The 13141-nt window shown below is 44.3% G+C and overlaps 2 protein-coding genes across 2 annotated transcripts; both read left to right on the forward strand.

Moving 5' to 3' along the window:
• Window positions 1-992: 992 nt before the first annotated feature.
• On the forward strand, window positions 993-9388 carry LOC134080081 (smoothelin-like protein 2). The gene is made up of 9 exons (XM_062536316.1): window positions 993-2126; window positions 6213-6276; window positions 6389-6739; window positions 7111-7167; window positions 7372-7441; window positions 7531-7689; window positions 8089-8212; window positions 8426-8577; window positions 8664-9388. The coding sequence occupies exons 1-9, from the start codon at window positions 1119-1121 to the stop codon at window positions 8788-8790; spliced, it is 2112 nt and encodes a 703-aa protein (XP_062392300.1). The 5' UTR covers window positions 993-1118; the 3' UTR covers window positions 8791-9388.
• Window positions 9389-10749: 1361 nt separating this feature from the next.
• On the forward strand, window positions 10750-11912 carry LOC134079763 (homeobox protein SEBOX-like). The gene is made up of 3 exons (XM_062535839.1): window positions 10750-10790; window positions 10890-11089; window positions 11253-11912. The coding sequence occupies exons 1-3, from the start codon at window positions 10751-10753 to the stop codon at window positions 11910-11912; spliced, it is 900 nt and encodes a 299-aa protein (XP_062391823.1). The 5' UTR covers window position 10750.
• The last annotated feature ends 1229 nt before the right edge of the window (window positions 11913-13141 follow it).

A 13141-nucleotide genomic window follows, 5' to 3' on the forward strand; every position in this document is an offset into this window, starting at 1 on the left:
CAATGATGTAGACCATTTGTCATTTCACTATGTGTCAATTGGTTTTGCCATCTAGCCAAGTGTCTGTCATCATCATGACATTTGTTATGCCCCGCTCAGGTACCTCAAGATTTGTCCTTCATAAACTGAAACGCATTGGTCATAGAGGACTGAGGCCCATTCCTAAATGCCAAGGGATTTGTTGCCATGCTTCATGCTGTGATTCCCTGTGTCTTGGTGTCAATTTCAAGTCAGTGGTATACAGTACAAGTGTGAATTTCACCAGGGACCGCACAAGCCAATGTCCAAACACTATTACCTGATTATTACTAACTTACAGTAATATTGCTCTTCTGTGATACCACAGTGCTGAGATGAAATATACAGAGATCCATGCCAACAGAGGATTGGCCTTCAGGCTTCAACAAGATCTTGATATAAAATCTTGAATCCTGAATTTTGCATTTCAACTTCAAGTATCTGTCTGTAGTGCTCTGTATAACCAGGTTGTTGATCTATCATACAATTTACCTTAACTAACCCGAACATGAGGGTTGTTACTCATGGTCTCGGAGTATCACTTGTGCATTTAATTTGAAACCAGTGGATTATTTTCTGCCTTCCAGAAACACGGTGATGAAAGTCATGACGGGGAGTATGTTTATGCCATCCTCAAGAGCTCAGTGGGATAGGAACTGTCTCTGTCAGTCAGTCGGTCCCAAATCCACCACATTGAGTGTGTAAGACAAGCACCCTGTCCAAAAATAACCCCTCCCTAGGACCCCAGAACATGGTGACCTCTTCCCCCTCCCCCTCCCCCTCCCCCCCCCACCTCCACCCAGCTCTCTCCCCCGCTCGTCCCCAACCCCCTCCTCCCTGCCTGCTTTGCTCAACCCCCGAAGCTCCATGTCTGTGAGTGTCAAGCACAGGCGCACACAATCACCAGGGGGACCGACGGGGTTACCAGGAGTGTGTTCATCTCACGCGCGCACGCTCCCCACACACACACACACACAGACATACACACACACACACATAGACATACACAGGCACCCAGGCATTCGGAGCAGTCAGAGAGTCAGAGAGACAGTGAGAGAGAGAGAGAGAGAGAGAGGAAAGCACATCTCGGGCTCAGACTCATGGAGACGATGGCTGCCATGCTGGGGAGCTGCGGGGAGGACACGCCGGCCGCTCTGGCGCGCCTGGAGCGGACCATGATGGCGGTGGTGCGCGAGATCCACGTGGACGTGGGCTCCTTCAAGCGCGCGGTGGAGCGGCGCGTGGACGAGGCCTGCGACGTCAGCGGGCCGCTGCGCGAGGCCGTCGCCCAGCTCCAGCAGGAGAACCGGGAGCTGCGGGCGCGCCTGGACGAGCTGGCGCGGCGGGCCGACGAGGTGCCCGTGCTGCGCGCCCGGCTGGACGAGCTCACGCAGCAGGTGGAGGCCATGCCGGTCCTGCGCATCGAGCAGAAGGTCCCCAAGTCCGGCGACGGCCAGTACTCCTCGGCCACGCGCTCCTTCTCCTCCCAGCACACCGAGGAGAGCCACCGCAGCGTCGCCACCCACTCCGAGGCCTCCAGGAGCTCCGTGTCAGTGGCGCACTACCCTCCGATGAGCACGGGCGCAGCTGAGCCTCAGCCTCCGGTCTCCGATTTTACGTCTAGCCCCGGCCAAGACTCGGCACCTGATGTCTCAAGCTTCAGCCCTCCTGCTTCAGTCTCCTTTTCGACCGCCGGTTCCGTCTTCAGCTCGACTTCTGGCTCTGTCCATCAGTCTGCGGCTAGTTCGGTCCACGATTCTTCTGCTGGTTCTTTCTCCGATTCGACTGTTGGCTCTCTTCACGTTTCATCAACTGCTGGTCTTGTTCACTCCTCGACCGTTGAATCTATCTTTGAGTCCAGAAGCACGGCTGGTGCTGTCCAAGATCCGACGCCTGGTACCCCACCCGAGTCCACCCCTGGTTTTCTCTATGATGCCACCTCTGGATCTACTCATGAAGCTACGTCTGGTTCTGTTTATACCTCCTCTGCTGGCTTTGGTTCTGATTCGACCCATGATTTGGACAGCAGCTCTCTCTCAACCTGCTCATTTGCTACACAGCAGGCCTTCGTCTCCAGCGCAGACACCAGCGTCTACCCAGAGTCAAATGTGAGTAATAATCGGCTAGTGATTGTCCAAAGTAAGAGATGTAGTGCTTTAGAACAATTTTGCATATACATGTACCCCAAATGCACTAACAAATGGGCCCTTGCATGTGTTATCATCAAGAGTAAGTCCATCTCATGCTTGCATTGTAACTTCTCCATCCAGTCCTCATACTCAAATCACAGTCAACCATCACTATCCAGAGTCTTTTTAGATCCTGTAAAGTTCATACTGAGAACCATGAAACCATGTAATGGCTTCTATTTTGGTGTTTATTGTTCTTTTCATGACCTCACAATGGTTCACAATGCCCAAACATGCCCACAACAACTGTAAAGGCTTCCTGGAGGATGCATCAAAGGTTCTTCGGCGCTGTGAAGTCTTTTTTCTCTTTAGAGTTCAGATGTGTGGAACGACATCAGATGAGAGGGTGTGTCCAGGAGCTTCATTTACACAAACACAGCTGCAGCCATCGGCACACACACACACGCACACAGTTTCACTCCTGCATGCAGGCAAAGATACGTGTCTGCATACCATCAGTGTCCATCATCAGCACTTAGGGACTGCTTCTTAGGGTCTGCGGTGTATCTGTGACGAATGTGTATAGTAAATCCTGGTAATTCAGCCTCATATAGACAGAGTCACGTTCATCCTGTGATTTACGAGACGAGCTGCATGTTGCACCTGAGACTCCGTGGGAAGACCCTTCAGCCTTTTTTTTAGAACTGCAACACTGCTCTGCACGCGACTAATAAGAGACCTCAACTTCAAGGCTCCATCCACGACACCCCAAATACACATAAACACACATATGTGCCGTACCACATGCATGCCCATACAAAACTCAAGTGCGTTCGGTGGAATGCACTTGAAATCTAAGGTCTGACTGTCACACTTCATCACAAACCCTGTCTTGAACAGTACCCAACTTTAAACGCACACAAATAGATAAAACAAATATATTTATATATATTTATATATATATATATATATATGCCTATACACAAATACCTTCGAGCATCTGTCTTAGTTGTGGTGTGATATTACTGAGGCCTGTAGGGCCAACCGTAATCTTAGTAACGGTGGGCTTCTCCAGTGGAATGTGGCGAGGTCTGCATGCTTCTGTGTGCCGGACGGGGCCGGGCAGATGTAGTGGACGGCTCCCTCCCTGTCCCTCTCTTCCTCCGCCGCAGGTTTGGAGGCCCTCTCTGATCCCTCGCGCCATTCCTCTCAGGCCCACAAAAGGCCACGAGTATTTTTAGGGGGGTCTGATGGATTGCGTTTTCCCTCAAGATTTAGTCAGTGTGATCCACTGTACTTTGCATGTGAGTGATGTGATTCCATAACAGCATTGTTTTGTGCCCTGCTTTACATTTAGCCAACAGTTTTTTCCAAAGTGGCTTACATATGTAAGCTCTATTACATTGTCCCAGAGTAAGTGCCTTGCTCAAGGGCACAACAGTGGAAGTTGGAAATTGAACCCTCAACTTTTCAGGCTACTGCATGTTAGTACAGCTCCTTAACCACTATGCCACCACTGCCAGCTTTGTGAAATGGTTGTTACTTTAATACTACGGCATCACTATTTTCCCATGGAAATTGATTTAAATAAAATCTTGCATCTGTACCACTGTGTTGTGTCTACACTAGATGTATGTATGGCGGTAATGCCCCACTGCTCAGTGACATCAGATGGACACATTTGGAACTGAATGATTCACCAGATGCGTATTACAACATGCATGAACAACCATGGACCAAAATACTTCCTCGGCTTTGACTCAGTCGAGATCTTCATCATGATAACTACACTTTGAGCTGCAGGAAGAAATTCACTACCTTGCCCGACTCACTGGGGAGTGTCCTGTTGCACGTTTAAGTGTCTGCATGAACTGCTGAGGCTGGTTTTCCATGTTCTGTCCATCCACAGGCGGGGTAGCCAGCTGTTCCGTTTCGACCCCAAACAGCCCTCACAACAACGCAACCCCCCAGCATGGCTAAAAGCTGATGTCATCTGCATAAAAATACCTAAAAATATCCCATCACTAAAAACAGCACTCTACCTAACATCCAACATATGAAGTTAAATGAGAGGAGGAGGATCTTTTATTGCCACAGTAGCACAGGAATCAATCCATTTGCTCATGTCTACGTTTTCCTCCCTAAGGCAATGACTAAATCCAATCATAAGGAAGGGAAGTCTGTGGAAGAGGCTCTGGCACTTTTGTAGCCTCGTGCAGAGGCTAATGTTTCACTGGCATCTCTCTTGGCCATCCCATTAGGAAAGCAGAGCTAAAGGCTAGTGGAAAGTCATTAACTCATCACAAAAGCTATATATGGGGATAGGGTTAGACAGATATCAATGCAGGGCTGATGGCTATTTTAAAACAGACTAGAAGACAGAAGTCTAGAAATATACAAGTGTTTTCAGTTTGTCCCAGTAGAAAGGTTTTTTCATGTAAGTTTGTCAGCTGCAATTCTCTTTCTCTCCATGAGGATGTATGCACCATCCTAAGATCTAGCCTGGTTAAAACCAAACTTACACACTTTTTCCAGACTCTATTCACACTCAACTTTGCGAAACCTTTCCAACATCCGCATGGTGATGGCTTTTCGATTTCAAAAACTAAATCGCCATCCCCACTCACCGCTCATTGGGCAGGTAATCTTGTCGACCAATGGAAAGTTTAGTGAACTACGGCGTTCCAGACAAGTATCTCATTGAAATGAGATCTAAGTGGGTGTGGCCAGGCTGCCTAAGATCTGGGCCTGGCATGGATCCTCAGCTAGACATTTTCATTCAGTCTGGCCTATGACAACTCAATCAGACTCATTAATTCCTTGTCCCCAAATCACATATTTGAACAAATGCTCAAGGCAACAGCACATTAATGCTGTTGGCCAATAATGAATACGCACATTGTGTCATTGATGGGCATGAATGCAGATTTTGTTTCATTTGATGGGCATCAGAGATGTCCTTGTACACAGACAGAGACATTCTGTTCCTACAGTTCTGCTTTGATCTTCACCGCAGAGAAAGTTACATCTGGTCACTGGGTCGCGTACAGAGGCTCATGTCCGGTTTGAAATGTTAGTCTCATCAAGTCTCCGAACGTTCTCCTGACGCTAACCATGGCTCCCTGCCACCCAGATACTTCCAGTCGGCATCTAAAAGTAGCAGTTGACGCCAGTGGTGCCGGTTGACAGGGACAGATTATTAACCGAATGGAAAGCCAGGATCCCGGTCCTGATCCCTGAAACCTTTCAAATGGACTCGTCATATTTCCTAAACCAACGGGGGTTTCCACCTTGTGAAAGTGGAGCAGAATATAAACCCTCAAACCTCAGTCTGAAAGACACAAGCAACTCACTAGATATGTCATGTCAACCACTACCATGAAATTGAACTTAAAAAAAGAAATTGTCATTAATCAAATGAATTATTATATACATGGATGTACACTGAATTTGATGGACTAAAAAGGATGTAAGCTGGATTTGCTAGACTAATAATATAGTAGACTAAGTCATACCAAATGAAAATGAACTTTGAGTATGCCTCCACCTGCTTTAACTTGCCGTGTCCTGGAGTGAACTAGATCTCGGCCTCAAACAAAATGTGACTTTGACCTGACCTTCGACCTTGAGTTACCCAATCTGTGAATCTAACCATTGAAGAGATTAACTGTGCAAGGTTTGATGAGGTCAAGTCACTTGGGAGATATCACACAAACATTTTGACATGTAGAATGCCACCTTGACAGACGGATGATTAGAATACAGTATCCCTGCTGGCCTGGTTTTCTTGGCATGATAAATGGAATAAAAATATTTAAATAATTTATTTTTGTTTTGAATCTGGGGAGGTAGCATGGGAAAAGGTTTAGAGCATTAACTTTTAAAGCATCTATTAGCATATGTTCATCTGTTGAGTTTGTGACTTTCTTCAAAATGTATCATCTAAGACTGTCAAACAGTTTTTTTCCCTGTAGTTTTGTGTGCCACCAAGCATTACAGTCGGTGTCGCGGTTGTGTTGCCTAACTGCCTTCTACTCCATGGTCATTCTGTCCTCTGCTCCTCAGGGAGATATCCATGATGAAACAAACATGGAGCCCATTTCCCAGAATGGACACGAGGGAGACATAGGTATAAGCCAAAGCATAAACGTAAACATCATAAACATATTGAATCTCACAGACGTGAGAGATAGGTATGTTGAACAACATTGTACAAATCTTTTCTCCTTCATTTCCTTAAGGTCACTTACAGGCCTTACCAGAGGCTCATTTTGCGAGGTCAAAGATGAACGGACAGCATGGAACCGTGACAAGCCTGTCCACGTCTGTCACAGCCACTAGCAGAGCCGCAGAACTGGCCGTGACCAGGAGCCCCAAACTGGTGCCCCGACCGAGCATCTTCACGCCTCAGTCGCCCAACTCAATGTTCCGGAAGCCGTTCAGCCCAACAGCACCTGACACCGCCATGACTTCTGAGTCCCCGACGAAACCTCCATCCCCCAACTCAGTGCCCTGGAAACCATTCAACCCCTCCGCGTCTGATGCTGGGGGTCCCACTCCCAGAACAATTCCTGAGTCTCCTACTAAGACTGGTAAGTGGACACTCATCAGTCATCACTACACTACACATCAATCATTGCTTCTATTTTACAAGCCTATTTTTTTTGGGAAGGTGCTATTTGTACTGTTGCGTTGTAAAGAGGAAGCTACACACCCTGGCATACATAGTAAACACATGCTATTTAACACCACCTTGTAAATAGCAACACAGGCACTCGGTACTCGGTATAAATAATATATGTGATTTGAGCTTTAGAGTAATTAAACAGAGTACTGTTTGCTCCCTGATTTTAAAAATGTCACTAGTACTAGACTACTATCAATTCGGTCATATTTTGGGACTCTTGTCACTAGTAGCCTACTTAATGGAGTCCTACAAGCTTATTGTGCTCTATGTCAGCAGCAAAACCATGGAGCCCAGGCCTGATGAAGAGGAGCTCGGCTTTGCCAAAATTGCCAGGTACCGACCAATTAGAATTCAGGTCTGGTGTTAGTAAATTAGTGGTCTCTAGGTTTCAAATTCTGCTCACAGACCGTCTTGTAGTCTCTTAGTGTTTTTTTTTTCCAGAATTAATATGTTTCAAATTCTGCTCACAGACTGTCTTTTAGTCCAGAGTCTAATGCTTCCACTACTTTCATTTGTCATTTGGTATAACACATACAGACAAACCCTCACCAATACTCTCCAATGCTCCTGCTTCTTTGTCCAGCTTCAGCCCATCAACAGAGAAAAGGTTTGTTGAATAATGCTTTGCAATACAGTATACACACATGTTCAAGTTCAGAGACGACTCACTTTCTTTCATCTCATCTGTATGTGAAGGAGGACTGATTTTGGTGGAGGAAACCCTTTTGCAATTGCTCCAGAGAAGAAGCCTGAACTGCTGCGATCTCATACTCTGCCAAATCTGCCAACAATGCGGCACCTGGCACCCCAAGCCAAGCAAACCATCCTTGAGAAGTCAGAGGCTGCCCTAAATAAGTATGCACTGCCACCAAGTGGTCAAAATATAGAATATCTTCATTTACCATGACACCATAATCACAGTGATCTGACCTGGTTCCATAGTTGTATGTTTTGAATGAATATGAGTTAGCCCGTGTTTGTCAGTTAGTTTGTGTGCTGCCTTACCCAATCCTTTTTAAAATAGGTAGGCTACTTGATTTTGAAAAAGAGAGTTGTGATAATCTGATTTTAGCTTTAGAGGATAATAAACTCCAAAGGAGAGAACAAAAATTGATTGATTGAAATAAAACATCCAAAATCACCACAGCTTGTGTCCAGTGTAAAATTATTTTCTACAGAAAGATCTCTAAAAGTTGCCTTTATCCAACCCTGAAAGCCTGTTCCTAATCAGATGAAATCTTTTACATTGTGCAGACTGGCGAAAACCCATGTAAGCACGAAACCCAAACTAAACCGCTCCCAGAGCTTTGGAAATAGTGCCAGCAGTATAAAGCTGACTTTACTGGACTGGTGTCGATCCAAAACGATTGGGTACAAGGTAAGACACACTGGAAGTTGTTTTCCAATCTTCTTCTGTTTGCATAGTTTTCAAATAATGTTTAATGTCCTCAAGGTCAAAGGTGTTGAAGTTTTCACTTCTGCACATTTACTGCACACACTGTTGATTGTATGTGACAATATTGAGCTTGCTACCCTAGAATATTCAGTGTAACAATCAGTATATCTCCTCTGCCCCTCTCATTACAAACAGCACATAGACATGCAGAACTTCTCAAATAGTTGGAGCGATGGGATGGCCTTCTGTGCACTGGTGCACTCATTCTTCCCCACCGAGTTTGAGTACGAGTCCCTGAGCCCAAATAACCCCAGGAAGAACTTGCAGCTGGCTTTCAGTCTGGCAGAGTAAGTGTTGAGAGACATATAAAAGTGCCACTAAAAGCTTTTTATCTATGCATCTGTCTGACCCCTTCCAATAACTCTCTTCCCAGGAAATTGGCTGACTGTTGGCGCCTTATCGAGGTAGACGACATGCTTGCCATGGGGTCCAAGCCTGATCCCATGTGTATTTTTACCTACGTGCAGTCCTTGTACAACCATTTGAGAACCTATGAATGAGATTCCTCAGAGTGTCAGTTGTACTTCCTTCAGCATTAATCTCTGTGTTTTCCTTCACCAAAGTCCTGTCAGTTGATCCTTGCAAGTGCAATTTCTAAAAGAAAAAAGGATAACTGTGTTAAAAGGAAACAAGTGTTTAACAAATGGCAATGTAAAAGCCTATAGTTGGTGTTATTTTTAATGGCAATAGTTGTATTTGATATAACAACTGTATTTTCTGTCTTTTCAAAACAACTAGCTGGAAAGCTCTGATAACAAATATCAGCACCGATATCTATGATAGCAGGTGATAAAATGAGGAAGTACAGATAGAAGTAAAGCTGGTGAGGGCAGAGGTAACCATGGTGAGATTACGTGGATAATTGCGATGATGAACAGGACAGGTCGATAAAGAGAATGGGAATGTGACCGTGGAGGACTAAGGGATGTGGACTGTATTAGACTGTGCAGTTCAGTGGATGTGCATTATTGTAGTCACTGCTGCAAAGGCATGACTGGGTTTTAATAAGCTCCTTAATAATGTTTAGTGCTTGTTGTGATGATAATGTACTGTTTTGCCAAACCCACATTTCCCAAAATAAAGCACTGAACAGTAAAATTGAGTTTGTAAATTTATTTACAATTGTAGGTTGAGGTTAATGGATTAATTGAAATACTTTGGCGCATGCGTCTTCAGATTATCCCAGTGTTTCTCTAACGTAAGAGACAGTCTGTCATCTAACTATAGACTAATGACACCGCCAGTTGGGGAGTTTGTGTATTCTATACCACGGCCATCAAGTGAGGAAATTAACAGAGACATTAGTCAGTTAGTCCGGAAAACATCCATAAATCGCACCCATGCACGCCCTTTGTCTTCTTCGGAGACAGTTTGATTCTGTTAAACGCATTATTTTCTAAGCAGTATTCAGAATAAATCAAACTTAGAAATAGAAATATTAATCAATGTAGTCTGTAATGTAGCCTATAGCCTATATTTAATGAGTTCAAACTAGCATTTTCCCCCTTTTTTTCAGATGATGTAGGGGCTGACATTCAAACCATATTGGCTATCACGGTGCAATTCAGTTGAATGAACTGGATGGCGACGAGGTTCACGAACACACAGATTACTAAACTAATCTCGGGTTGAAATTATGTTTACTTGGAAGCACTGTTGTTCACCGTATTTAATCCCTTGGAGTAATATCATCCCTGAGATGCATTTTTGCCCTGGATATTAGAATATCAGAATAAAAGATGAGAGGGGGGTTTAAAGAATATGACATATCATCCATTCAGCATTTACATTATTTAGGCTATTTATTTTCTGCTGAAACAAAATATTAAATTTCAGAATAGGCAGCCTATTTTGTAAGACAATTTTCATTATCATCCATGGACCATAACACACGGATAAAATAGCCTACGTGTCTGTAACATTTGCTTAAATTGCCCTGTGCTTAATTAAATGGGTTAAACATGTTTTGCTGTAGGCCTAACTGCCAAACTCTACGAAAAACAAAACAAAACAAAAAATCTTGGACACAACGGACATCCCCGCTTATAGGCCTACTTTAACTGGAAATTCCAAGACTTTCAGAGTCATGCCGAGGAGACATCAGGGATCAAAGACGGCAGGTATTCGTCCGTCTGCCAATTCCTGGGGAATACATCATGATCAGCATGATGGTTCAGACACCTGTTACCTGTAGCAACACCAGCGACAATGATGTTAACACCTTACTGGAATGGCCGTGAGGGGGTGGAGAAACGTGCGTGAATAAAACAGGAGGGCGTTCACAAGCTTCACAGCATTTCACCAGTACACTCAGCTAAGGACGCGCTCTCCAAATTGCGCACATCCTCCCAGACTCGTGGACATCCTTAAGTCATTTGTTTTTGAGCTGTGATCATAATGGCATTGTTTGTGGACCGTACGTGTAGAACTACATATTTTCAAAAGCACACAGAAAACACCATGGCATTTGATTTTCATCAGGAGTGTCTGCAATTGTCAGGTAAGTCTTGTTCTTGTGGTTTAAAAGTTTTCCGAAAGTCGACTGCAGGCATCACTTTGTACTAACGAGTAAAAATCTTTAAACAATGTGATTTTACAGATGCTGTAGAGGGACAAGGACTGTGCATTGCTGTTCCCGAAAAAGGACTGCCCGAAATCCAAAGGAAACGCAAACGAACTATATTCAGCCGTGCGCAATTATCCGAGTTGGAATGCGCCTTTGTGGCGACACCTTACCCAGACATCACTTTGCGCGAGAGACTGGCTGCCATAACTCTACTTCCAGAGAGCAAAATTCAGGTTTGATAAATTCTTTGTGTATTTGAGTCTAATTCTGATTCTGATATTTAAATGGCTCAGTTTTTCTGTATGTTAGATAATATGTTAGCCAAAAAAACAAGACAGAAGAAAATGTCAGGAAACTTCCTCTGAATAACAATCGACCTATTCCTTCTCTGCACAGGTCTGGTTCCAAAACAGGCGTGCTCGAAGCATCAAGAGTGGAAGACTGAGTAAGTCTGTCAGAAAGAGTCCAGAAGCAGACTCCAGACTTTCCTCCTTGCCATCAAGTGAGCCTCCCCGTCTTAACTCCAGTGTTACACCTTCGGGAACACCAGGGATGTGGAGCAGACAAAGTCAGCACGGTGCTTCACTTGGAGATCTGCAGGTCAGACCAGGATGTCTTAAGCAGGACATGGGCTCCTGGTCCCAGATTCCTCTTCAGCCCACGCCACCGCCGCCTCCACCTATGTCCCCCGACCTGCCTGAAGCTTTGCCACAGATGCCAAGCCAGCCACAGCAGCCAGGGACTCTCTCAGTGCCTTTCCTGTCAGGTCAGAAGCAGGCCGACTCATTTCAGAAAAATTGGAGGGATTATTTCAATCAAGGTCTCACCTCAGCGCTAGCATTGCGGTCAGTGGTAACAAAGCCCACGTGTGCTCACTCAGGAAGATATGGTTCCATGTCTGTGGACCAGGTGGTCCCTATGCAGTCACAGCACGTTTATTGGGAGAGCCAAGGCAAAACGCAGTACCAGACCTCAACACACCCACAGACATCCCTGGGAGACATCTCTGATATCATATACAGTGCTGCAGTCGTAACAAACCTGGTGGATGTCTAAGTGGTGATATGGTTATTAAAACTCAGTGTGATAATGTTCCGTGAGACGTTCATGGTACATTTTGTGAATTGTATATTGTATATGACATGTGTATTGTCTGTGTCTCTCACCAAATGTACGTGTTAGACTTTCCCCACACTTCTTTGTTCCTATCTGCACTGTGACTTTTGTTTGCTCACCAATTTTGAGGAGTGTGTATTTAAGTAAAGTGAGGACTTTGTTGGATATTAGCTAAAACTTGATAGCATCTCAAACTTCCAGATATTATTTATAGTTTTTCAACCCTAGATATTTCATATTGTACGTTGTTATTGGTTGTATATTCTCTATTGACAATGGTCATTGTTTTGTTTTAATTGAGGGTATCTGAGAACCTCAGGTCTTATGTCATATGATCTGATCTAAGATTAAGATCTTAACATCATTACAAAATATCAGTACAAGAAGGAGGGGGGGGGGGGCCACAAATAATTGTTTTCTAAATATCTAAATATTTTCTACATGTAACGTGAATGGATATCCCACATAAATAATGACAAAAAGATGAAAAAATAAATTGAAAATCAAGGGTCGAATTCTATCAGCTTATGGAGCTTACATTCCATCTGGAGTTATTGTGTATCACAATGTTGAATATGACTTGGGTTATCATTGTGAAGATACAACTACAGACCCTGCAGCTCGTCTGACCCACTGGACACTGATCTCTGTATCATAATCTCTAAATCCAAATAATCTTCAAATAAATAATAATAATAAAAAAATCTCTAAATCTGGGTGTCAGATATTTTTGTGAGTGAGCTGGCCTGTCTCTGCTCTATATCTGTTAAAGCCAAATGCATCTGTAGACTGGTGTTTTTGTGAGGTAAGACATTCTAACCGATCAATCATCTTTTTAATGCCCATAGGCACATCCAGTATCTATGATCAAAACAGTTATGTCACAAATTAAGATCTCAGAAGTATTTTCATCCTTTGAATCATTAGCCTATGTCATACCAATATTTGTGCGCGCGCACACACACACACACACACACACACACACACACACACACACACACACACACACACACACACACACACACACACACACACACACACACACACACACACACACACACACACACAACACACACACACACACACACACACACACACACACACACACAGACAAGCGCGCACAAACACACACACACACTCATCCTAGGCCTTAGTGTAATAGGCTATGC

This window comes from Sardina pilchardus, chromosome 5 (assembly GCF_963854185.1).
Source record: "Sardina pilchardus chromosome 5, fSarPil1.1, whole genome shotgun sequence".
In the NCBI taxonomy this organism is placed as follows: domain Eukaryota; kingdom Metazoa; phylum Chordata; class Actinopteri; order Clupeiformes; family Clupeidae; genus Sardina; species Sardina pilchardus.